The sequence below is a fragment of the Phoxinus phoxinus genome, assembly GCF_949152265.1.
Source record: "Phoxinus phoxinus genome assembly, chromosome: 13".
NCBI lineage: Eukaryota > Metazoa > Chordata > Actinopteri > Cypriniformes > Leuciscidae > Phoxinus > Phoxinus phoxinus.
Genome location: NC_136888.1, coordinates 34904619 through 34932040, shown reverse-complemented (window position 1 = coordinate 34932040; position 27422 = coordinate 34904619). Strand labels below are relative to the sequence as shown.

General features: G+C 41.9%; 1 protein-coding gene across 1 annotated transcript; it reads left to right on the top strand.

The window, feature by feature from the left end:
- The first annotated feature begins 22787 nt into the window (after nt 1-22787).
- Nucleotides 22788-23781, top strand: LOC307009344 (poly(ADP-ribose) glycohydrolase-like). The gene is made up of 3 exons (XM_079633027.1): nt 22788-22920; nt 23240-23368; nt 23449-23781. Exons 2-3 carry the CDS (start codon nt 23251-23253, stop codon nt 23622-23624), a joined length of 294 nt encoding a protein of 97 aa, XP_079489153.1. The 5' UTR covers nt 22788-22920; nt 23240-23250; the 3' UTR covers nt 23625-23781.
- The last annotated feature ends 3641 nt before the right edge of the window (nt 23782-27422 follow it).

Genomic DNA, 27422 nt, shown 5'->3' with positions numbered 1-27422 from the left:
GATCACTTGTTTAGCGTTCATGTAAACACTACATTCAGATTCACCGATCGAGATGAATTCAGTTAGATTGAAACTAAAGGTGTGTGTGTGTAAACAATGAATGGCGACTGCAGAAAGCAAAAGCTGAATCCCGTTTTGGACGATCTCGACGGCTGGACATGTCCGGGAAAAAGAGGATGGTAACCGCTACTACTCAGCTTTCTCCACAGAACAAGAGCCCGTTAGCTTAGCTTCCAAATAAAAGATGGCTGACACTATTTGTACATTCTGTGAGTGAGATTTTTGGGCTGAAAACATGCGGATCTAGCGCCGTCTACTGGCTGGAGTCTCTCGCCTCTGGCCAAAAAAGCCTCCGATGATGTAAAATGGCGATTTTTCAGTGTTCAGTGTTTTTCTGTAAAAATATTGTTAAATCAAGATGCATTTATTTGAGAAGCAATTTGACATAAGATTGGTAACACTTTACAATAAGGTTCATAAGTTAACATTAGTTATACTTTAGTGAATTAAGAACAATAATTCTACAGCATTTACTAACTTAGTTAATACTTATTCAACATTTACTAATACATTATTTAAATCAAAGGTTGTATTTGTTAACATTAGTTAATGCACTGTGAACTAACTTGAACAAACAATGAACAGCTGTATTTTTATTAACTAACATTAAGAAAGATTAATAAATACTGTAACTAATGTATTGCTCATTGTTAGTTCATGTTAGTTAATACATTATTGTTAACTAATGAACCTTACTGTAAAGTGTTACCCAGATATTTAGTCTTGTGCTGTGTGGAAAATCTAATTTAGTGTTACGGGTCAAAAATGACCGTCTTTTAACTTGCTTATAAATCTGTGGTTATGCTTTATTATCACCAAATATTGGATTCAATCTTTTCATCAACTTGTTTTCTTTCCATTAGCACAGGTTTTGTGTTTCTTTTTTGGATCTGATTAATCGTAGGCCTCATCGATCTGAGTTTATGAACCTCAGTTTTTAAATGAAAAAAGTTCAGCATAAACTCAGATCAATTAATCGGATCTGAAAAAGAAACACAAAACCTGCGCTAATGGAAAGAAAACAAGTTGATGAAAAGATTGAATCCAATATTTGGCAATAACAAAGCATAACTACAGATTTATAAGCAAATTTTTTTTTTTTTTACAAAAAATATTATTACAGTAATTCTGCTTCTCCAGTAAATGCATCTTGATTTAAGCATGTTTATATATTTGTACTGGAAAACAAGACAGAAACATTGTCAAGTTCATTGTCAACGTTCACCATGCAGAGGACAAAGAGAAAGCGGACAAGAGTCAGACATATTGTGTGTGTGTGTGTGTGTGTGTCCTGAAGTGACCTCGCAGGGTTTGTGTTATTGTTTAAACCCATCCCAGATCTTGGATCAGATTTCCCGAATCTCAGCCAAGAGAAACACCCGCCAGTCCCTCGTTCCCCTCGTTCTCCTCGTCCTCCACTCCCGGCTGAAGCTGCAGAAACGACACACAGTTAAAACACTTCCAGAGGAAAAGACGAGCATATTGTCACGATGTTTCCCAACACTTTCAAAGGCAGCCGACAGGGAAACCTCACAACCGAACTTCTGTTTTCCCTAAACGTGTTTCTGTGGAGTTCACGCTCATATTCCTGCTTTCATACGCAGCTCATTATGATCCGGTGAAGTCTATTCAGCTCTGACCATACACCGTATATAAGAGTCTGACAGAGTAATGATTAAAGAGGGACTGGACGAGAGCCAGCTCATGAACACACACACGCACACACACACACACACACACACACAGGCACGCAAACACCCACACACACACACCCACACACACACACACACACACACACACACACACACACACACACACACGCACACACACACACACACACACACGCACACGCACACACACACGCACACACACGCACACGCACACACACACACACACACGCACACACACACACACACACACAGCCACGCACACACAGGCACGCACGCACGCACACACACACACACACACACACACACACACACAGGCACGCACACACAGGCACGCACACACACACGCACACACAGGCACGCACACATACACCAACCACACACACACACACACACACGCACGCACACAAACACACGCACACACACACACACACACGCACACACACACATGCATACACCAGCCACACACACACACACACACAGGCACACACGCATACACACACACGCACGCACACAAACACACGCACGCACACACACACACACACACACACACACGCACGCACACACACACACACACACACACACACACACGCACGCACACACACTGGTGTTTGGTCAGAGTGTCAGACGGGTGTTAGATGCAGGCCTGTATTAATAGTTATATTCTCACAGTTTTAAAGAGCAAACTGTATTTAGTTTTTCAGTGTGAATGATAACAAACACGAACGCAGAAACATGACGTGTGAACTGAGAAAACCACAGAGACGGCCAGAACTAAACTGGATAGAAGTGCCCAGTGCCTAAAACACCCTATAACAGGATGGTGATGGGTCTCACACAGCATTTGTGTAATTATATTCTCATATAATATATTCATTATCTGTTCAACAGTCAGATAGAAACTGAAGACGCCAGAACTGAGCATCTCGATTTATAATTTATAATTTATAAAGTTTGGCGTGCAAAAAAAAAATAGTTTAATGTACTCTCCATTCTATATTTCTTTACTATTTTTATTGTATTTAGAATAAAATATTAATCTATTAACGTTTTTTTATTTATTTTTTACTTTTTGTTGATTATTATCTGTACATTGTGAAGCACTTTGGTCAAAAATGTGAGTTGAGTTCTATTATTTTAATATTTACTTTCTATTATTTATTTATTTACTTACTTTATTTGGAATGAAATATAAATATATTTGTATCTATTAACTTTTATGTTAATTACTGTGTATTTATTGTGAAGCACGTCAAATTTAGTTCTATTATCTTACTGTTTACTTTCTGTTCTTTATTTCTCTATTTTTACTTTATAAGTTATATAAGAATATACGTTTTTAGTGCATTTGATTATTTACTTAGTCAAAAATTCTATTATTTTATTATTTACTTTCTATTCTTTATTTCTGTACTAATTTTATTTATATATTGAATAAAATATATAAACGATTAATAGATTTCTTTGTTATTTATTGAAACATTTGACTTAACTTGTTTAAATGTGCTATATAAGAAAAAAATTAGTTGAGTTCTATTATTTTAATATTTCTATTTAATTCTATTTTTATTTTTGTAAAAAAATTTGATGGCCTAAAACATGCTCGAAAGCTCACGAAACTTTGCACACGCGTCAGAACTGGCGAATATTTGTTTTTTTCATGGGTTTCAGAATGATCTGGGGCGAAATGCCTCGATAGCGCCACCTAGAAAGGTTCAGTGGAGTGCGCTTCCCACTAGATTTGATTTTAATATTTATTTATATTCTTTATAATTTTTTTTTTTTACTATTTGTACTTTATTTAGAATAAAACGTAATCTATCGTTATTTAGCTTTTACTGTAAATGGATATTTTTACTGTATATTAGATTAGATTAAACTTTATTGTCATCGCACGTTACAGTGAATTGAGCTCCACTATTTTAACATTTACTCTCTATTCTTTATTTCTGTACTAGTTCTACTTTAGTTTGTTTTTGCATTTATGTTTGTTATTTATATTGTGAAGCACTTGAGTTTAAACTTTTAAATAATAAAAATGACTTTATCATTATTGAATACAATGCAAGTGTATGTATAGTCAGTGCTACCGCAGTGCATTGTGGGACAGTGATGGCTTGGTGACCCGAGCGAGTGGTCTGTGGCTTCGGGGTCGGGTTTGTGCGCTCACTAAATCTGCTGGCATCGGCACTGTGAGGTCACAGAGGTCACAGAGGTCACAGAGGTCAGAGCTGTCACTCAACAGCTGCTTTAACTGGAAACTCGTGACCTCTCATATCTATAACTCTCTTTATCGCGTTACACGGATTGCAGTTTGAAGTAAACACTTCAATCATGCACGAAACTGAAAGACGTCAATGAAACAAACACAAACATAATTAATGTGGTTTATGCGTATAGGAAAAGTGGGTTCAAGTGTATAATAAAGGTTCAAGTGAACAGAAAATCAGATCGTTTCTCAGTTTGCGCAGTATTTGGCATTTTTATCCAATTGCATTGTTTGCATATTATTAGTTCATGCATTCCCTGAGTCGAACTCATGACCTTGGAAACTGTGGTGAAAATGAAAATTTATGTGTGTATGTGGAGTTATTAATCTGCTGTAACACACCATGTGTAAGTTCATAAGTGGACAGCATTGCTGAGTATTTTCTGCTTAACTGCAGTGAACCAAAGACAGTCTCAAAAACACGGTTTGAAATCGCTGGTGTTTCTGACGTCACACACTACCTTGACCAATCAGATCAACGTGTGATCGTCCACCAGTGGATCTCTGAGTGAGTGAGTGAGTGGAGGCGGGGCTCATTTGCATATTCATAGAACCGAGCATACTAAATGAGGCAAGGGTGTCGAGTTACATTCAAGATATTTTAAGCCATGAAGACATTTTTTCAAGGAAAACACTTTGATTTTGGTGTCAAAGATGAGTTTTAAGGGATAACATTAGGGGAACTTGTCTGATTTACAGGTTAACTATCACACATTTGTTTATGCAGCATTACTGTAAATGTGTGTATAAAAAAACCTAAACAACTAAAAATATAAAAAAATATGATCCTAAAACAACACTAACTCTATACCTGCAGCTTTAATAATGTTCCAGTCTCATTAGAAATACACATGCATCGTGAGAAAACAGCCTGAACGTTTAATATCTTTATCAACATCTGTAAACCAGAGGCGACAGACTGAGACTCAGTCTCACACACACACACACACACACACACACACACACACACACACACACACACACACACACACACACACACACACACACACACACACACACACACACACACACACACACACACACACACACACACACACACACACACACACACTGATCACAGATGAAATCAGCATTAATGACAGATTACAGTGCGTCTCTCACATTAGTGGTGTGTGTGTGTGTGTGTGTGTGTGTGTGTGTGTGTGTGTGTGTGTGTGTGCCTTTGTTTATATTACATTGTGGGAACCAAATGTCCCCACAAGGATAGTAAAACCTGAGATCACCTCCATTGTGGGGACCAGCCAGCGGTCCCCATGAGGGGAACGGGTTAATAAACATACTAAATTATATTTTTTTGAAAATGTAAAAATGCAGAATGTCTCCTGTAAGGGGTAGGTTTAGGGATAGGGGCAGTGTAAGGGGATAGAATATACAGTTTGTACAGTATAAAAACCATTACGCCTATGGAATGTCCTCACAAGGATAGCAAAACACCCTTGTGTGTGTGTGTGTGTGTGAGTGTGTGAGTTTCCCAGAGCGTCTCATCTGTCCGTGAGCCGTTGAGTGGATCTGTCAGTGAGACGACAGGACAATAGAAACTCACACACAGCTGCACGAGATCCAGAAAACATTGAGAAAACACACAGTGTGTCCCAAATCACACACTACACACACACACACACACACACACACACACACACACACACACACACACACACACACACACACACACACACACACACACACACACACACACACACACACACACTACACACACTATGCACACTATGGACTCTATACCGTCTAGTGACACCAAGGTCATTCTGTCACTCAACACTGGAGTCTGATCGCCGTGCGCTAAGAAACACTGGGTTAAAAAACAACACAATTTGGGCAAATACAGGACAGAACACATGTTGGGTTAATTTTACACAGCAAATTGGGTTGCTGATTTAACCCAGCATACTGGGTTGATTCCTTTTTACTATAATGCTTATTTTTTAAATAGCATGAATTATTGATTACGGATAATGCCAAGTTCACACTACAGGATTTTAAGCCCGATTTGCACATCGTTGATCTCGCCGACAGGTCGGGTTGTTATCGCGGGGGATTAGCGGCCGATGAACGCTCGCCAATCTGTTAGCATGAAAGAGCCAACAACGCATCAAAGACGCTCGCAGACGCCTCGCGGACACGTCGCCGAGCCCAGAAAAATATCTAGCATGCTGGATATCCGGAGCTGTCGCACGACTCAACCACATGTGATGTCATGAGCAGAGGTGGAAAGTCCAGGGGTCAGAAAGTAAAAGTCCTGCCATATGTTTATTCCACCCATGAACTCAGTCAGCTGATTTCACTAATTAGTTCTGTCTCCTGACTGAAAAACTGCTAATTAGCAAATCCAGGTGATTGGAACAAAATACTGAGGAGGACTTTTACTTTCTGAACCTGGACTTTCCACCTCTGGTCATGAGCTACAGCCAATCAGAGCAAGGCATGGGTTGAGGTCACCGGGAAAATACGCAGGTTTTTTTTCTTCAGAGCAAATCATCGCGCAAACAGTTTGCAGCACTAACTTCTGTCTGACGTCCATATTCAAACAAAGACTCGCGTGTTGTGTACTTGTGTTCTTCTTCGCTGGGTAGTGGCGCGCGTGCTGCTTCACGTCATTTCCGGTTCGTTTTATCGCGTGATTTTTTGTGACAAAACGTGGTTTGTAGACAAGATATAATCGTTGGGTGACAGAGTTGTTGTCGACTCGTGTAGTGCGTGACCTCCTGTTGCGGATCAATCACGCTGTGTCGTGTGTGTGAACAGCTCAACAACTTGAACACTCCTGATTTCACAGAGAGCGAGTCATGTAGTGTGAACCGCACAGTTACGCCCGACGGTTTATAATCCTGTAGTGTGAACTTGCCTTTAATTTAAATCCTCCTCATAATAAGGTGGTAAAGTATGATTTGACTTTTCTAACTGTAGTTAGTGTGTAATGTTGTGTTTTCTAACTGTAGTGAGTGTGTAATGTTGTGTTTTCTAACTGTAGTTAGTGTGTAATGTTGTGTTTTCTAACTGTAGTTAGTGTGTAATGTTGTGTTTTCTAACTGTAGTTAGTGTGTAATGTTGTGTTTTCTAACTGTAGTTAGTGTGTAATGTTGTGTTTTCTGACTGTAGTTAGTGTGTAATGTTGTGTTTTCTAACTGTAGTGAGTGTGTAATGTTGTGTTTTCTAACTGTAGTTAGTGTGTAATGTTGTGTTTTCTAACTGTAGTTAGTGTGTAATGTTGTGTTTTCTAACTGTAGTGAGTGTGTAATGTTGTGTTTTCTAACTGTAGTTAGTGTGTAATGTTGTGTTTTCTAACTGTAGTTAGTGTGTAATGTTGTGTTTTCTAACTGTAGTTAGTGTGTAATGTTGTGTTTTCTAACTGTAGTTAGTGTGTAATGTTGTGTTTTCTAACTGTAGTGAGTGTGTAATGTTGTGTTTTCTAACTGTAGTTAGTGTGTAATGTTGTGTTTTCTAACTGTAGTTAGTGTGTAATGTTGTGTTTTCTGACTGTAGTTAGTGTGTAATGTTGTGTTTTCTGACTGTAGTTAGTGTGTAATGTTGTGTTTTCTAACTGTAGTGAGTGTGTAATGTTGTGTTTTCTAACTGTAGTTAGTGTGTAATGTTGTGTTTTCTAACTGTAGTTAGTGTGTAATGTTGTGTTTTCTAACTGTAGTTAGTGTGTAATGTTGTGTTTTCTAACTGTAGTTAGTGTGTAATGTTGTGTTTTCTAACTGTAGTTAGTGTGTAATGTTGTGTTTTCTAACTGTAGTTAGTGTGTAATGTTGTGTTTTCTAGCTGTAGTTAGTGTGTAATGTTGTGTTGTCTAACTGTAGTTAGTGTGTAATGTTGTGTTTTCTAACTGTAGTTAGTGTGTAATGTTGTGTTTTCTAACTGTAGTTAGTGTGTAATGTTGTGTTTTCTAACTGTAGTTAGTGTGTAATGTTGTGTTTTCTAACTGTAGTTAGTGTGTAATGTTGTGTTGTCTAACTGTAGTTAGTGTGTAATGTTGTGTTTTCTAACTGTAGTTAGTGTGTAATGTTGTGTTGTCTAACTGTAGTTAGTGTGTAATGTTGTGTTTTCTAACTGTAGTTAGTGTGTAATGTTGCTGTTTGATCATACACAACATCTGCAAAGTTACAACGCTCAAAGTTCAAAGCAAAGGGAGATATTTGCTTTTAAAGAAAAGGACTACAACAAACGGCTGATAGGAACTACACGGGTTAGTGACATCACCAACCCTAGAATTTGCATAAGCCCCGCCCCCTGAACACAGTCCATGTTGAGGAGAGGAAGAGTTGCTGTAGTCGAGTACATTTGTGAGTCAGCTCAAACTTTAGCATCCATCTTTTCACACGCAATAGAAAGTCACTCTGTGTGCGTCTCACAGCAGTTCCTATACGAGCGATTTATAGATTATCATGACAGAATATGCTAATTGAAGATATTAACTCAACATCAGCAACATAAACTCATCAACTAACCATTCAGAACCGTCCTGTTCTTCTACATGTTGTCACTTCTTCTCGAGTCTCTCCATCTTTGTCTGACTCCGTTTTAACATTAAAGGCAGAACAGTTTCTGTCATTTTAGTGTGTGTGAGGTAATCGCAGCTGCTAACACACAAACACACGCGCTCTTGAAGCTCCGCCCCCTGTGCCGGGAGCAGCAGCTCATTTGCATTTAAAGGGACAGACACAAAACAGTGTTTTTGCAAACCCTCAAAAAGTGAGGGTATGAGTGAGGGTCATCACGACCACAAAAACAACTTCCTAATTCTGCTGAAGTCTGACAAACGAGAGAGAGAGTGTGTGTGTGTGTGCGTGCGTGCGTGCGTGTGTGTGTGTGTGTATATTTATAGTCTCTGTCCAGTTGCTCGTGTTGACCTCAGACATTCATGACTCCCAGAACACCTCGCATGCCTCACGACACACACATACTGGAGCAAACTCAGCACATTTCATGAACGTGACATCAAAACTACGATAATGACCTCGTCTTAGTTTTAGAAATGGCCACCTATTGAAAAACATGATATGCCTTTTAAATTCACTTCCTGTATTTGATTTAAATAAGCAAACAGGACCGTGGAATTTCAGCTTGCACTTGAATGTGATGAAGCAGACAGGATATAAGACTTCATTTCCCAGAATGCATCATCGGCTCCGTGAATTCCTCTTCCTGTCATTCCAATTTTAGGTTTAAAAAGGTCACATTTATGAGTTTTGATAGTAGATACGTTGGGTAGTGTTGACTTGCAATGTCTAAAGGGTGGGCGATATGACAAAATGTTTATTTCACAAAATGAGAAATGTTTTTTTTTAAAATCTCATTTCTGTTAAAAAAATAAGCAAATTACAAACAATAAGACAAATACAATATAACAAAAATACGAAGAAAATAAAGTTTTTCAGGTACAATAGGTTCATTTTAACATGTTAGCAATACTCATAATGTAAAAAATAAATATTGCATAGTCTTCACTATATGAATTAAATATAAATGTATACTTATTATAGCTAAAAGTTAAAACTTTTTTTTCTCTTTTGTTTGATTCACAGCAGGTTTATTAGGTTACTGTCACTTTAAGAGCAAATGCACGGATCCAATACACTGATGCACATCCGGTGCAAGCTCGTCCCGCTCTTAATATTCTCATTCATGCATTTCATCACTCATCCATATATTCAGCCTACATACCGAGAAATCTTATGTCAAAAGATGCCATATGAAACAGTATGATATAAAAAATATTATATATTTAAATTTATAACAATATAAAAAGCATTAATAAAAGTGGTATTGTGTTATCAATATAGCCCTACTATATATATCACACACACACACACACACACACACACACACACACACACACACACACACACACACACACACACACACACACACACACACACACACACACACACACACACACACACACACCTCGTATGCTCAGTTTATTCTTTTAACTACTGTCATGTGGATCAACCGTTTGACGTTTGAAGAGCATCTTGCTGAGCTGGTTAGTTAAAGTTAGTTGTGGTTAGTAATGTTTATTGCAGCACCTGAACCTTCACAGACATTAGAAGGAAACTCTAGCGCCACCTTGAGTCCTGCGTTACAATTATAGTGACAGATCAATCATGTCAGGTTGGCTTGACAGTGCCAGGGTTTGTTCAAACACTAAACACTACGAGCACTAGAACTAGTGATGGTTGACCTTACAAACTCTCTCTCTCTCTCTCTCTCTCTCTCTCTCTCTCTCTCTCTCTCTCTCTCTCTCTCTCTCTCTCTCTCTCTCTCTCTCTCTCTCTCTCTCTCTCTCTGTTTTCTCTCTCTCTCTCTCTGTTTCTCTCTCTCCTCTCTCTCTCTCTCTCCCCTCTCCCCTCTCTCTCTCTCTCTGTTTCTCTCTCTCTCCCCCCCTCTCTCTCTCTCTCTCTCTCTCTCTCTCTCTCTCTCCTCTCTCTCTCTCTCCCCTCTCTCTCTCTCTCTCCCCTCTCTCAAATTCAAATTCAAATGAGCTTTATTGGCATGACTTGTACAGTATTGCCAAAGCATTGGCCATTACATTGGCAATGAACAGATCAATAAAATGAATCCGTAAACAAATGTATGAATACATTCATATATATATACATAAAAATAAAAATAAAAAATAAAAACACTTTTGTACATTTGTACCAACATTCAGACTTTAGTTTTGTCCACTGGCTGACTCTCGTAGTTTGTGGCAGGCTGTTACATACTTTGCTGCTGTTGTGATTGAGCTAGAGTTTTCTCCCAAAATATGATTTAATTTATCTGAATTTGGTAATGTCATAAAATTTGGTTCTAGTTGTTGGAATCTAGAGAAATAGTCCGATCTAATGCTGTGATAGTGATCACAGTGTATGAGGAAGTGTTCTTCTGTCTCCACCTCTCTCTGAGAGCACAGTGAGCACAGTCTCTGCTCTCGCGGCTGCCATCTCTGCCTGTGCCGTCCTCTCTCCACAGCCAGACCGTGGTCACTCAGCCTGTATCTGGTTAGGGTCTTTCTCACTTTATGCTCTTTCACACAGCTCAGGTATTCTGCTGGTTTATAATCTCTTTTCAAGTTTAAATAGAGTTTCATCTTCTCTTGTGATTTAGTAGCATCTTTCCAATAGGTAATGTAATTTAGTTTTTGTAATTTTATAATTTGGTTGGGCCAGATCGTGCTGTGCTGGTCTGGCTGTAGCTTCAGCATCAGCTGTGAGAGAGCGCTCCGGTGCCGGTTCTGCTCCTGACACCGCAGGGCCTCAGCCTGGTATGAGCTCGGGTCACTGCGCTTCAGGTGCTGGTAGAACTTCACAGCTCTTTTTTGGATGTTGATCTCTCTCTCTCTCTCTCTCTCTCCTCTCTCTCTCTCTCTCCTCTCTCTCTCTCTCTCTCTCTCTCTCTCTCTCTCTCTCTCTCTCTCTCTCTCTCTCTCTCTCTCTCTTCCGGTGAGGGTGAGGTCCGTGTGGTGGCGTTGGAGAGCGTTCTTTCTCTTTTGGGGTTTTTCCCCTTTTTTTTCTTTGATCTTGTTTCTTTTCTTTGTTTCTTTTCCCCCTACGTTAATTGTAAAAAAAAAAAAAAAAAGAAGAAAAAAAAAACACATCGGGTGCTGGTATGGCAGCCGTTCCGGCGCAAGGAACGGCCGGCTTATCCCTTCGTAATGGGTGCAGGTGTGTGCCCGAGGCGGGGCGTAACAGTTGAAGATTTGTTGGTGGCGGTAGGACAAAAGGTTGGGTTTGATAACATAATCTCTGGCTCGCGAATGAACAAAGCGGTCGTAGTATTTTTGAAAGCTGAAGCGTTAGTAAATCAATTGACGGTGGACGGATTGTGGGTGAAAGAGGCTTTTGTTCCGGTTTCACCACTGTCTGCCCCAGCTACTAAAATTACTATTTCAAATGTCCCGCCGTTTGTTTCCAATGATGCAATAATAAAAGAACTTCTACGATTTGGGAAAATTGCAAGCCCCATGAGAACGATTCCCTTAGGGTGCAAAAATACGGCGCTAAAGCATGTATTGTCTTTTCGACGTCAAATTTTTATGTTCCTAAGCTCCCAAGATCGATCCTTAGAAGTTTCTTTTCGAGTCAAACACGAAGATAATTCGTACATGGTATACGCGAGCACAGAGAGCTTGAAATGTTTTGATTGTGGCGATGTCGGGCATAAGCGGTTCTCGTGTCCGCATAAAGTGCGCGATGAACCGCAGCCTTTACCGCTTGCATCTAGAGCTGAAGAATCAAACGGAGAACCTCAAGCGATTGAAAAGGAATAGACAAGACACTGCGCAGATTGATAGAGTGACGGAGGAGGTGAAGGAACAAGATGAGGTGAGTGGAATTGTTTCTAAAAACGTGAGTGATGAGCAGCCTGGATGTAGTTACATGTATGCTGTTGAAAAGCCTGCTAGTGCTTGTGGTGCTATGGATAAGATGGTGAATGAATGCAGTGTAGAAGATGTGCAGCCACTCTCTTTAGTGGACTCAGGCAAAATGTTCAGAGGAGGATGTAGGAGATGAAATGGATGGTTTATCACAGAGTACTGAAGACGGCGTGGAGAGATGAACAGTGGTCTGAGATGGAAAGAGTAAAAGAAAGCGATTTGTACACTGTTGAACAGATTAATTGTTTTCTTGATGAAACAAAAGGGAAAACAGGAGTAGAAATTGGTGACTTTTTTCCTGATCTTGAGAAATTTGTTTCTTCGGTAGCTTGGGCCCGTAAAACAAATGATTGTACTGAGCTCTCTCAACAGAAAAGGTTTCGGCTTAAGAAACACATCACATTTGCTAGACAAAAATTGAAAATGTTTGGAAAAGAGCAGCTAACGAGGGGGAAAGTTAAAGACTCATGATGGGTTTCACTTTTTCTTTAATTTTTCTTTTCTGCTTTCTTCCCTCTCTCTTTCTGATGGAGATCTTACGGGTAGGATCACTAAATGTGAATGGGATGAGGGATATGAAAAAACGGGTTTTTCTATCTGAGATTATAAATTTGAAAGAGTTAAATGTTATTTTCTTGCAAGAAACCCACAGTAATTTAGAAAATGAAGTCGACTGGGGACTGTGGTGGAAGGGAGAACACTTTCTTAGTCATGGGAGTAATTTAAGTGCAGGGGTAGCAATTTTTTTTGCTCCTTCTTTTCATTTTAATATTTTGTGGAAAAATGAATTGGTACCTGGAAGACTCTTGATTGTTAAAGCTGAAATACATAATATGAATTTCATTTTTGTGAACGTTTATGCTCCAAATTTAGGCATTGAGAGAATAAGGCTCTTTTCTAAATTAGAACAGTTTTTAAGTCAACAACCTGATGGAGATTTTGTTGTTTTTGGTGGAGACTGGAACTGCACCTTAGACTTCATAATAGATAGGAATGGGGAAGAACCACATCAAATGTCAGCCAATTGTCTGGCAAGATTGGTAAATAATTTTCACCTATCAGATGTATGGAGGGAAAATAATCCTTTAGTTAGACAATACTCTTGGGTGAGTTTTAGTAATGACACACTTTCTGCTGCTCGTTTAGACCGGTTTTACCTATCCCATAATATGAGGAACAGGACCCTGAATTCAACTATTACTCCTGTCCCTTTCTCAGACCACAAACTAATCACAGTCGAGTGTAGTCTTGTAACAAAGGCATATAAGAGCTCTTATTGGCATTTTAATGTTAATTTGTTGGAAGACACATTCTTTTGTGAAAATTTTAGCAATTTTTGGGAAGTTTGGAAGACTGAGAAGGGAAGATATGACAGTATTATTCAGTGGTGGGAGATTGGGAAAGTGTTTATTAAGGAGTATTGCCAACAATATTCTTCCCATTCTACTTTGTGTTTAAAGAAAACATTAGAGAGTTTGGAGCAAGAACTTAAGATCATTGAAGGGAATATGATTGTAAATGCTTCTCCTAACTTGAAGGATATGTGGACTGAAAAGAAAAACAGTTTGAATTTAATCCTTGATGAAAAAGTCAAAGGAGAACTTATAAAAAATCGCTTCCTAACAAAAAGAGACATAGATGCTCCTACGTCCTTCTTTTTTAATTTAGAACGGAAAACTAAACATGGAAAAAAGATGTTGTTTTTAAAAGATAAGGATGGACACCTTGTTTCAGATCCGGAGAGGATGCGTCGACTTGCAGTGGACTTTTATACTGAATTATATTCTGCTGATTCCTTAAATGATCAATGCAGACATGAACTTTTACAAGATCTCCCTGAGATATCTACAGAAAAAAAACAACTTTTGGAAGCACAACTTACTTTTAATGAACTGACCTCAGCAGTAATGGAACTCTCATCAGGGCGGGCACCAGGAATTGATGGACTTCCTGCCGAATTCTATAAACGTTTTTGGACTATTATTGGTCATGATTTTTTTGAAGTTGCTCAGAAATGTATAAGTGAAGGATGTCTAACAAGAAGTTGTCAGCGTGCTATTCTAACATTGCTTCCAAAGAAGGGGGATTTGACGCTACTAAAAAATTGGAGACCTGTAGCTATTTTATGTTCAGAATATAAAATTCTTTCTAAGTGTCTTGCTAAAAGGTTAAATGATGTACTGCATGAAATTATTCATACGGATCAATCATATTGTGTAAAGGGCAGATCTATTGCTGATAATTTACATCTGATGCGGGATCTGTATGACTATGCTTTTTACAACAATGTTGATGTTGGGTTTTTGTCAATGGACCAAGAGAAGGCCTTTGATAGAGTTGACCATATTTTTCTTTTTGAGACTCTTAAGGCTTTTGGATTTGGAGATAACTTAATTTCATGTATAAAATTGCTTTATAATGAGGCAACTTGCTTGATAAAAATAGGTGGCGGTCTCAGTGTCCCCATAAAGGTTCAGAGGGGTATTAGACAAGGTTGCCCTATCTCAGGGCAGCTTTATAGCATTGCTTTTGAGCCATTACTCTGTAAATTAAGAAGAGATTTAATGGGACTGCGAATCAGAGAAATAGATTCTTCCCAGTTTATTAAAATGTCTGCATATGCAGATGATCTTACAGTTTTAATAAGAGGTGATCAAGATGTTAATGTTGTTAAAAAGTGTTTAAAAATTTATGAAAAAGCATCCTCTGCAAAAGTGAATTGGGGCAAAAGTGTGGCAGTATGGTGTGGGCATGACAATGATGGTCCCATTCTTCCTGGAGAGTTGCAATGGGGAAGACAAGGTTTTAAATATTTAGGGGTGTTTTTAGGATCTGAAGAATATAGGAAACAGAATTGGGAGGGGCTAGTGGAGAAAACATGTGCTCGGTTGTCTCGATGGAAATGGTTGCTACTCCAGTTATCCTATAGGGGCAGAGTTTTGGTCTGTAATAATCTTATTGCTGCTACTTTATGGCATAAAATGATGATATTAGAACCTCCAGAAGAACTGATAATGGACATTCAGAAAAAACTAGTTGACTTTTTTTGGTCCGGGTATCACTGGCTAAAAGCACCAGTTCTTTATCTGCCCAGGACGGAGGGAGGTCAAGGACTCATTGACATCAGATCCAGAATTAAAGCTTTCAGACTTCAGACAGCTCAAAGACTCCTGTACGGTGAAGAAGTGAGCTGGCGTGGGGTAGCCCGTGGCCTCCTGAGAAGAGCAGGAAAAATGGGTTATGATCGTCAACTGTTCTTAATGGACATTAATAAGCTGGACTTAACTGGTTTGTCATCGTTCTACAAGTCAATGTTGAGAGCGTGGACTCTTTTAAAAGTTTGCAGAGACCTAAATGGTGAACAGAGTCAGTGGTTATTGGAAGAACCCTTGATCTTTAACCCCAAAATTGATTTGGATGTTCTAAAATCAACTTCTGTGAGGAATGCTTTATGGTCTGCGAATATTGTAAAGATTGGACACTTACTGACTGAAGATGGATGGATTTCTGCAGAGACTCTGGCTACCAAGCTTGGAGTAAGATCAGTCCGAGTTGTGCAGAGGCTGTTGAAACATCTATATGAGTGCATGCCGATGGACTGTAGAGACACTTTATTTTTACACAAAAAAGAAAATGCTGTTCCTTCTTTCCCAGAACTGGATATTACAGCTGCGACTGGATTGTGGCAAGAAATTGATGGGGGTATTCTATCCTTTCAGACACCTCAACTGGGTCGTCTCAGAGACATTGGGAAAAAAGTTATTTACATGCTGTGTGTAAAAGTTCTTCATCTTCGTGCACTTGAAACTGTAAAGGAGTCTAAATGGACAGAATTTTTTGGATCAGACTCTTCCCCGAAAGGTAGCTGGAGGACCATGTACAAGCCCCCCATTGAAAAAAGGTCTGGAGACCTGCAGTGGCGTGTTGTACATGGTATTATAGCTACGAACAGATACAGAGCACATGTTGATCACTAGCGGGGATAGGATGTCCTTTCTGTGAACAGCAGGAGACAGTTTTTCATTTGTTTGCTGACTGTAGTAGATTATTGCCTCTTTTTGAAATTCTTGGAGGGTTGGTGTCAGACATTAGGAGAGGTCTTCACACTTGAGTTGTATATCTATGGACCTAAGTATAAACGTAGCAAGAGGGAGATTTGTCATCTACTCAATTTTATTTTCGGACAAGCGAAGTTAGCTGTTTGGCTCTCTCGTAAAAGCAAAATAGTTGGTATGGGACAAACTGATGTGGTACTGATTTATGAGGGTTTGATGAAGTCAAGGTTAAGAATAGAATTTGAATATTATCGATCTGAATGAGAATATTGAAGAATTCAAGCTTAAGTGGGCTATAAATAATTGTGTTTGCGATGTTGACTGCAATGGTAATTTACAAATTTATGTATAATTATTTATGATGATGATGGTTTTAAAAATATTTATGGGTGTTTATTTATTTCCTTGTTGGCAAAATAAGTGATTGAAGATTGTTTGTAATTTCTTGTAATTAAAGTTGTTCAAAGGTCTCTCTCTCTCTCTCCTCTCTCTCTCTCTCTCTCTCTCTCTCTCTCTCTCTTCTCTCTCTCTCTCTCCTCTCTCTCTCTCTCTCTCTCTCTCTCTCACACTTCCGGTGTGATTGTTGGGGGTGAGCGTGTGGATTGCGTGAGTGCGCTGGATTCTGTGAGTGGATCTTTTCTTTCTTTCTTTCTGGCTTTTTTCTTTGTTCATTGTTTTTTTGTGTGTTTTTGGTTTATATTGTAGTTGTTTTGGGCCGCGTGCCACCTGTTTCACCGGGAGCATGACGGCCCCATGCTCACGATGTTTGGGTTTATTGACTCGGCGTCATGGGGTGAAAGTTGCGGCCGCATTTAGTGTGGAAAAATGTTGCCTGGCAGTAGGAGAGGTGGTTGGGCATGACAGCATATTGTCTGCCTCACGGATGAATAATGCCACTGTTGTATTTCTCAGTACTATTGAAAAGGCTAACGAACTAGTGAGAAAGGGATAGTTGTTGATGATGTGTTTAACCCTGTGCTTCGCTTTCTACCCCATCAAAGAAAGTCACGCTATCCAATGTACCACCGTTTCTCAGTGATGAGATATTAGCTAAAGCTTTGTCTCGTTATGGCAAACTGGTCTCGCCCATTAAAAAGATCCCCATTGGTAGTGAATCGCCTTTACTAAAACACGTTGTTTCATTTCGGCGTTTCGTCTATATGATTATGAATGACGATGCTGATTTGGATGTGTCTTTGCACTTTCGGGCTGATGAGTACGATTATATTATTTACGTGACAACTGACAAGATGAAGTGTTTTAGTTGTGGGCAATCTGGTCGTGACGTAGCTGTTGTCGTCAGAAATGATGTAGTCGATAACGTTGAAGCTGAAGCGGGGCCGTCCGGTGAGACTCCGGGTGTGTCAGGTGTACGAGCCTCAGAGGACAAAAATGATGGGGATTTACCTGTGATCGCGGCAACTGAAGCCGCAGAATTAGCGCTTGAAAACACAGTTTCTGGTGTGGAAGTGCTAAATGTTCAGGCGGCGGTTATTGAGACGGAGAGGCTTTTAAATGATGCTCTCAATGAAAATCTGCAATCTACTGTGGGGAATATAGGTGATGACAGTCCAATGGAAACAGGGCAGGTAGACTTTAAAGTCCCGTTAAGAGGAAGAAGGCTGGTAAAACTCGGATTGATAGGCACGCAAAGAAATCAGAGATGACTGACGCAAGTGACAGCGAATCTTCTGATTCAAGTGTTTTTCCTTTCTCAGTGTGATTTTTCTAGATGTCAGTACGAAGTAGATGATATTAAACTGTTCCTTAGAGCTACTAAAAATAAGAGGGGTGTGCGCGTTAATGAATATTTTCCTGACTTAAAACAGTTTATAGAGGAATTCTAAGGGTTTTATGATGGAGGGCTCCTTTACAAATAAAGAGGTCTATAGGCTAAAAAAAATAGTGAGGAAACTCAACTCTGAGCTTAATAATGATGACAGTGAGAAAGCCTAATTCCATGACCTTTGGTAGTTTTTTTTTGTGGACAGTTTTGTTTTTCTTTTTTTTCTTTTCCTCAAGTATGTGTCACGCTAATGTTGCTACTCCGAATCTGAATGGTGCTAGAGATATGCACAAAGAGCTGCATTATTTGAAGTAATTAATCAGAAAAAAATTGATATCATGTTTTTACAAGAGACACATACTGATGCTAATAATGCTGCAGACTGGGCAGTAGAATGGAATGGGATTGCTGTTTTAAGTCATAATACCTCAATTAGTGGCGGAGTTGCTGTTCTCTTTACTAAGAGTTTCAGCCCACACTCCTATCAGGTTGAAGAGGTTATCAAAGGTAGACTTTTGAAAGTAAGAGCCTCTTTTGAAAATGTTGTTTTTGTTTTTATTTGTGTGTATATACCAACTTCAGCTGTTGAAAGAATGCTGTTTTTAAATACTTTATCCTCTGTCTTACAAGATGTTGCTGTTGATAAGTATTTAATTTTGGGTGGCGATTTTAATTGCACAGAGTCCAACTTAGATAGAAATCACATGGAGCCTCATTTACCTTCACGTCAACGTCTTGTTCAGCTAAAAAAAACACATGAATTAATTGATATTTGGAGGCAGCTTAATGGAGAAACAAAAACAATACACTTGGTCTCATGTTCGTGATAACATGATTTCATTGGCAAGGCTGGATAAGTTTTATGTTTTCAAACATCATGGTAGTATTGTTGAGAAGTGTTGTATTACTCCATCATGTCTTTCAGATCATAGTATGGTGCAGTGCTGTATCTTTTTAAATTCTATCAAGCCAAAGAGTGCTTATTGGCATTTAAATACCACTCTATTGGATGATAAGTCTTTTAAAGAAAGTTTTAAATATTTTTGGGATATTTTTAAAACAACAAAGAGTTCCTTTAGAACACTGCAGCAATGGTGGGATTTTGGGAAAGTTCAGATAAAACAGCTATGCCAACAACACTCTCAGATGTCACTAGAGAAGTAACCCTGAGATTGAACACCTTAGAGACTGAGATTCTGAAACTGCAAGATTTGGCTAACTTGCCTGGGAATCAAAGTGATGTGGAGTCTCTCATAAAAAATAAGAAGACTCAGTTATCTGACCTTTTAGGGGTTAAAACGCAGGGTGCGCTGGTCAGGTCACGTTTTCTAAGTATAAATGAGATGGATGCACCGTCAAGGTATTTTTTTAGTTTAGAAAGGAAAAATGGACAGAACAGAGTCATTCATGCTTTACGGTCTGCATCTGGATCCGTATGACTGACCCCAAAGACATTCGTAAGAGAGCAGCCACTTTTTATGAGTCTCTATATAAGAATGAACTTGGTCCAGATTATAGGGATGACAGTGCTTTTTTTGATAATCTTCCTCAAGTGGCAGAGGAAGTCAACGTAAAGATTTCAGGTGCCGTGACCATGGGGGAACTGTTTAAAGCCGTCCAAGGCATGGCGCTTGGAAAAGCACCAGGGATTGATGGTCTGCCTGTTGACTTTTATAAGTCGTTTTGGTCAGAGATTGGAGAGGATTTGCTAGAGGTACTGAATGACAGTTTAGCCGGAGGGCTACTGCCGTTGAGTTGCCGTAGAGCAGTCCTGACTCTCCTACCCAAGAAGGGTGATCTGACGGACATCAAGTGCTGGCGGCCGGTCTCCCTCCTGTGTAGTGACTACAAGTTGCTCTCTAAGGTTTTAGCTAATCGATTGGCAGAGGTTATGGACCAGGTAGTTCATCCTGACCAGACATACTGTGTCCCCGGGAGGTCAATCTTTGATAATGTTTCTCTAGAGATCTTCTTGATGTCTCTAAGAGGTTAAATTGGATTGTGGCTTCATATCATTAGATCAAGAGAAAGCGTTTGATCGCGTTGAGCACAGTTATTTATGGAGAGTTTTGGAAGCCTTTGGTTTTGCCAAAAATGTATAGATCAGGTGAAAGTTCTCTATAGTGACGTTCAGAGCATTCTCAAGGTTAACGGTGGTTTGTGTGCGCCTTTTGAAGCTTGTAGAGGTATTAGACAGGGGTGTTCCCTTTCTGGTATGCTCTATTCTCTGGCCATAGAGCCTTTATTGCAGCAATTACGAATTAAACTTCAAGGTATATCTTTGCCAAATTGCAATGGTAATTTTTTATTATCAGCGTATGCTGATGACATTGTAGTCATGATTAGCAAGCAAAGTGATGTACAGGTTTTATCTGAATTGCTTGAAAATTTTAAAGTTTTGTCTTCTGCTAAGATAAATTGGAATAAAAGCGAAGCATTGCTGATAGGAAGCTGGAAAAGCGGAAAACCAAGGGCTCCCCTGCTGGTTTACATTGGGGAAAAGAAGGTTTTAAATATTTGGGGGTGTTTTTGGGAGATGAGACAATAATACAGAAAAACTGGGAAGGTTTAATTGAAAAAGTCATAGGACGTCTAGAAAAATGGAAGTTTTTGTCTCCAAAATTGTCATATAGAGGACGCATTTTAATTGTTAATAATTTGGTGGCGTCATCCTTATGCATAAGTTTGCCTGTGTAGATCCTCCTTTGCAACTGCTTTTAAAAATTCAGGCTGTCATGGTTATTTTTTTTGGGATAGATTGCATTGGGTTTCCCAAAATGTATTGTTTTTGCCTAAGGAGGAGGGTGGTCAAGGACTAATACATCTGCAAAGCAAACCTTTCGTCTGCAGTTTGTGAAAAGGCTGCTGGATGGACCATCAAACTGTAACTGGCGTGCTGTTTCATGACTCATTTTACGTAGGTTTGTAGGATTGGGGCTGGACACCTCCACACTGCCAACATTTTTTATAAGAATACTTTTAAAGTTTGGAGTCTCTTTGTTGTTCAATGACCAGAAAACTCACCTTCTCTTTTCTGGTTACTGGAGGAGCCTTTAATCCATGGCTCTCGGTTGGATTCAATGGACAGTTCCTTTTTTCCTGGACTTAATAGGGTGCTGATTGGACACAATGTTATTACACTGAGGCAGCTACTGAACATTGTAGGGCCGGATTTTAAGGACGGAGCAGCCCTAGCTCAACACTTGGGAATCAGGTCCATTCGTCTGGTTACCCAGTTGCTCATGAGATGGAAAGATGCCCTTAAGAAAACTGAAATTGATTTGTTAACAGAATATTGTGAAGGTTCTTGTGTTTTGAATCCTGAAGACTCTTTTTCCTTGTTTGTTTTTGTCTATAAATGTTGAAGGGATTACTTCCCCTTTTTTTTAAACTGCTGCATCTCTGTGTAAAGACTTTTTTTTAAGTACTGGCAAATCTTTGTACAGGTCTTGTGTTTTAGTGTTTAGTAAAAAAGTGTTAAATGTAAGAGTTGATACCCCCTGGCGTGATGTTTTTAACTGGATGAAAGCAAAAAACCTGAGTGGCGATCTTTTTATAAACCACCGTTGACCAAGAGAACAGGTGATTTGCAATGGAAAATAATTCATGGTGCTGTCGCGGTTAACGCTTTTGTTTCAGTTTTAAACCCCGAGGTTGATTCTGCATGCCCGTTTTGTTCTAACAGAGAAACCTTTTTTCATGCCTTCATGAATTGTTGTAGGTTACAACCTTTATTTGAAGTTGTAGGTGATGTTTTTAGGAGTGGTAATGAGACCTTTTCTCTGGAGACGTTTATTTTGGGGTGCAAATATGTGAGAAAAAAAGATTTGTTTGTCAACTTCTAAATTTTGTTCTAGGCAAGCAAAACTGGCCATCTATTTAAGTAGGAAAAAGAAAATAGAACAAAATGTAAATCAGAATATAGTAGCCTTGTTTTCTAACCCTAGCAACTGCCTAGCAACCGCCTAGCAACCGCCTAGCAACCACCCATAACACCCTAGCAACCACCTAGCAACCACCCAGAACACCCTAGCAACTGCCTAGCAACCACCTAGAACACCCTAGCAACTGCCTAGCAACCACCCAAAACACCCTAGTAACCACCCAGAACACCCTAGCAACCAACCGAACAACATGAATAAGCCATATCTCAGCAGCAGAACATCGTACAGACATGGTTGTTGGCTCGTATGCAATCATGTACCACACTCTAGCAACCGAGTGGTGAGTTTTGCCACTGCAAGCACCATTCACATTTTCTTCTGGAAATGTACGTTCTAGTTTTTTATTATTATTTATTTAACGACTGTGGTGTAAAACTTGAAAAACTAATTTATACTGTGGTGTAAGTGTATGGTGAATAGTTGGTTTTTGTAATAAATGTCTTGTTAAAATTCAAATTCTCTCTCTCTCTCTCTCTCTCTCTCTCTCTCTCTCTCTCACTCTCTCTCTCTCCATCTCTCTCTCACTCTCTCTCTCTCTCTCTCTCTCTCTCTCGCCCCCCCCCCTCTCTCTCTCTCGCCCCCCCCCTCTCTCACTCTCACTCTCTCTCTCTCTCTCTCCATCTCTCCATCAGGCCTTCTGTGGTTTCGCTCGTCCTGGAGTCGAGCCGGAGAATCTGTCGGCCGTTGCGACGGGAAACTGGGGATGTGGAGCGTTTGGAGGAGACACTCGTCTCAAAGGTTCGACTGAAAGCCTGAAATCAACAGTTATATATTTCTAAACGCCACGTGTTATTAGGGACAAACAAACAAACTCTTGTTTACTGAAGAGCATCTCTCCTCTATTGATCCTCACACAGTTTCTCATGAGAGAGTAAACGACTCAACACACACTGTTATTCATTCTCACGTCTGACATCATCAGATCTGTGTGGCTTCACTCAGAATTCAGCAGATCTTCACACAGATTCGGATGAAGAGTGTTTGTGATGATATTTGTTATTAATATCATGTTGTTCTCAACGCGTGTGTGTGTGTGTGTGTGTGTGTGTGTGTGTAGCTGTTCTGCAGATGATGGCGGCAGCAGAAGCGGAGCGTGATTTGATGTACTTCACGTTTGGAGATGCGGATCTGCTCAGAGACGTCCACCGCATCCACAAACACTTCACACACCATCACGCCAGCGTAGGTGAGGTCACAGGAGCATCGGATGCAGGACATCATATTGGTGCAGGATTTCATCAGTAATTTTCCTCTTCTGTCGTGCAGGATCTGTGTTCAACATGTTGCAGCAATACTATGAGCGTGTGATTAAGGAAACACCAAGAGCAAAACCCAGGAAACACTTTACAGCTTCCTCTCTGAGCACCTCTGACCCCAGCTGCTTTGACCTCTCATCCCAAGATCTTGGACTTCCGACTGACCCCAACAGCTGTGACCCCTGACCCCAACAGCTCTGACCTCTGATGCCTAACCTGACCCCAGCAGCTCTGACCTCTGTCTGACCCCAAGAGCTCGGACCTCTGACTGACCCTAGCAGCTCTGACCCCTGACCCCAACAGCCGTGACCTCTGACCCCTAACTGACCCCAGCAGCTCTGACGCCTGACTGACCCCAGCAGCACCTCTGACCCAGCAGCTCTGATCTCTGACCCAAAAGCTCTGACCTCTGACGCCTGACTGACCCCAGCAGCTCTGACCTCTGACCCCCTGACCCCAGCAGCTCTGACCCCCTGACTGACCCCCAGCAGCTCTGACCTCTGACTGACCCCAGCAGCTCTGACCCCAAGAGCTCTGACCTCTGACTGACCCCAGCAGCTCTGACCCCCTGACTGACCCCAGCAGCTCTGACCTCTGACTGACCCCAGCAGCTCTGACCCCAACTGCTCCTGACCCTGACTGACCCCAACAGCTCCGACCTCTGACGCCTGACTGACCCCAAGAGCTCTGACCCCTGACTGACCCCAGCAGCTCTGACCTCTGACGCCTGACTGACCCCAGCAGCACCTCTGACCCCAGCAGCTCTGATCCCTGACCCCAAAAGCTCTGACCATCTGATGCCTGACTGACCCCAGCAGCTCTGATCCCTGACCCCAAAAGCTCTGACCTCTGATGCCTGACTGACCCCAGCAGCTCTGACCCCTGACCCCAGCAGCTCTGACCCCTAACCTCTGACTGACCCCAAGAGCTCTGACTGACCCTAGCAGCTCTGACCCCAACAGCTCTGACCCCTGACTGACCCAACAGCTCCGACCTCTGACGCCTGACTGACCCCCAAGAGCTCTGACCCCTGGACTGACCCCAGCAAGCTCTGACCTCTGACGCCTGACTGACCCCAGCAGCACCTCTGACCCCAGCAGCTCTGACCTCTGACCTCTGACGCCTGACTGACCCCAGCAGCCTCTGACCCCAGCAGCACCTCTGACCCCAGCAGCACCTCTGACCCCAGCAGCTCTGATCCCTGACCCCAAAAGCTCTGACCTCTGACACCTCTGACACCTGACCCCAGCAGCTCTGATCCCTGACTGACCCCAAGAGCTCTGACTGACCCTAGCAGCTCTGACCCCAACAGCTCTGACCCCTGACTGACCCCAGCAGCTCTGACCTCTGACCCCCTGACTGACCCCAGCAGCTCTGACCCCAGCAGCACCTCTGACCCCAGCAGCACCTCTGACCCCAGCAGCTCTGATCCCTGACCCCAAAAGCTCTGACACCTGACTGACCCCAGCAGCTCTGACCCCAGCAGCTCTGATCCCTGACTGACTCTTGACCTCTGACCCCAGCAGCTCTGACATGACTACTGCATTGTTTTCTGTACCTCTGACATCACTGAATGAGCCTCAATAAATCTGTTTTAATAGTTTGTCAGCTGTGTGTTGTGCTTCTGCGTGTGCGGGTCCAGAGATGAAAGCCGTCGGACCCGCTGGGTTTGATCGACTGAGCCGCTCGCTGGCAGAACCCAGGCTTTGTAGCGCACAGATTTCAAACGCGCATCTGCGCTCGGTGTGTGTCCCCTGAATGAGTTTGACCTTTGAAGCTCACACAGGTCAGTATGAATGTCAAACACGCCTGAAGCTCAACCAGTCCTCACAGATGATTAAATCATTACCAATTCAATAGTTTCTTACTCTTACTAAGAAGAGTATTTTAAAATAGACAATGATCTGTCTGATAAAACTCAAGATTTAACGTTTGATTTACATCTCAATCTTTCTACGGCGAATGACTCAGATCTTTTGCAGTAAATCCCGCAGTAAAGCTTTGACCCTTGCTGAAGGATCCTGCAGTTTCTCCAGCTCCGGGAATAACGGCTCATCCAGTGTGTGGTCGTGTGCGAGAGATGAGTGTGGTGTCGTGTGCGGAGAGATGAGTGTGTGTCGTGTGCGGAGAGATGACTGTGTTTCGTGTGCGGAGAGATGAGTGGTGTGTGTCGTGTGCGGAGAGATGAGTGTGTGTCGTGTGCGAGAGATGACTGTGTTTCGTGTGCGGAGAGATGAGTGTGTGTCGTGTGCGAGAGATGAGTGTGTTCGTGTGCGGAGAGATGACTGTGTTCGTGTGCGGAGAGATGACTGTGTTTCGTGTGCGGAGAGATGAGTGTGTGTCGTGTGCGGAGAGATGAGTGTGTGTCGTGTGCGGAGAGATGACTGTGTTTCGTGTGCGGAGAGATGAGTGTGTTTCGTGTGCGGAGAGATGACTGTGTTTCGTGTGCGGAGAGATGAGTGTGTGTTCCGTGTGCGAGAGATGAGTGTGTGTCGTGTGCGGAGAGATGAGTGTGTGTCGTGTGCGGAGAGATGAGTGTGTGTCGTGTGCGGAGAGATGAGTGTGTTTCGTGTGCGGAGAGATGAGTGTGTGTCGTGTGCGGAGAGATGAGTGTGTGTCGTGTGCGGAGAGATGAGTGTGTGTCGTGTGCGGAGAGATGAGTGTGTGTCGTGTGCGGAGAGATGAGCTGTGTTTCGTGTGCGGAGAGATGAGTGTGTGTCGTGTGCGGGAGAGATGAGTGTGTGTCGTGTGCGGAGAGTATGAGTGTGTGTCGTGTGCGGAGAGATGAGTGTGTGTCGTGTGCGGAGAGATGAGTGTGTTTCGTGTGCGGAGAGATGAGTGTGTGTCGTGTGCGGAGAGATGAGTGTGTGTCGTGTGCGGAGAGATGACTGTGTTTCGTGTGCGGAGAGATGAGTGTGTGTCGTGTGCGGAGAGATGAGCTGTGGTTTCGTGTGCGGAGAGATGAGTGTGTGTCGTGTGCGGAGAGATGAGTGTGTGTCGTGTGCGGAGAGATGACTGTGTTTCGTGTGCGGAGAGATGAGTGTGTGTCCGTGTGCGGAGAGATGAGTGTGTTTCGTGTGCGGAGAGATGATGTGTGTCGTGTGCGGAGAGATGAGTGTGTGTCGTGTGCGGAGAGATGACTGTGTTTCGTGTGCGGAGAGATGAGTGTGTGTCGTGTGCGGAGAGATGAGTGTGTGTCGTGTGCGGAGAGATGACGTGTGTTTCGTGTGCGGAGAGATGAGTGTGTGTCGTGTGCGGAGAGATGAGTGTGTGTCGTGTGCGGAGAGATGAGTGTGTGTCGTGTGCGGAGAGATGAGTGTGTGTCGTGTGCGAGAGATGAGTGTGTGTCGTGTGCGGAGAGATGACTGTGTGTCGTGTGCGGAGAGATGAGTGTGTGTCGTGTGCGGAGAGATGAGTGTGTTTCGTGTGCGGAGAGATGAGTGTGTGTCGTGTGCGGAGAGATGAGTGTGTGTCGTGTGCGGAGAGATGACTGTGTTTCGTGTGCGGAGAGATGAGTGTGTGTCGTGTGCGGAGAGATGAGTGTGTGTCGTGTGCGGAGAGATGAGTGTGTTTCGTGTGCGGAGAGATGAGTGTGTGTCGTGTGCGGAGAGATGAGCTGTGTTTCGTGTGCGGAGAGATGAGCTGTGTTTCGTGTGCGGAGAGATGAGTGTGTGTCGTGTGCGGAGAGATGAGTGTGTTTCGTGTGCGGAGAGATGAGTGTGTTCCGTGTGCGGAGAGATGAGTGTGTTTCGTGTGCGGAGAGATGAGTGTGTTCGTGTGCGGAGAGATGAGTGTGTGTCCGTGTGCGGAGAGATGAGTGTGTTTCGTGTGCGGTGAGATGAGTGTGTTTCGTGTGCGGAGAGATGAGTGTGTTTCGTGTGCGGAGAGATGAGTGTGTTTCCGTGTGCGGAGAGATGAGTGTGTGTCGTGTGCGGAGAGATGAGCTGTGTTTCGTGTGCGGAGAGATGAGTTGTGTGTTCGTGT

Bases quoted from the DNA above. Each gene is read 5' to 3' on its own strand.
- LOC307009344 (XM_079633027.1), top strand. From the start codon at position 23,251: ATGATGGCGGCAGCAGAAGCGGAGCGTGATTTGATGTACTTCACGTTT. The intron at 23,369-23,448 runs GTGAGGTCACAG...TCTGTCGTGCAG, and splicing joins ACACCATCACGCCAGCGTAG to GATCTGTGTTCAACATGTTG.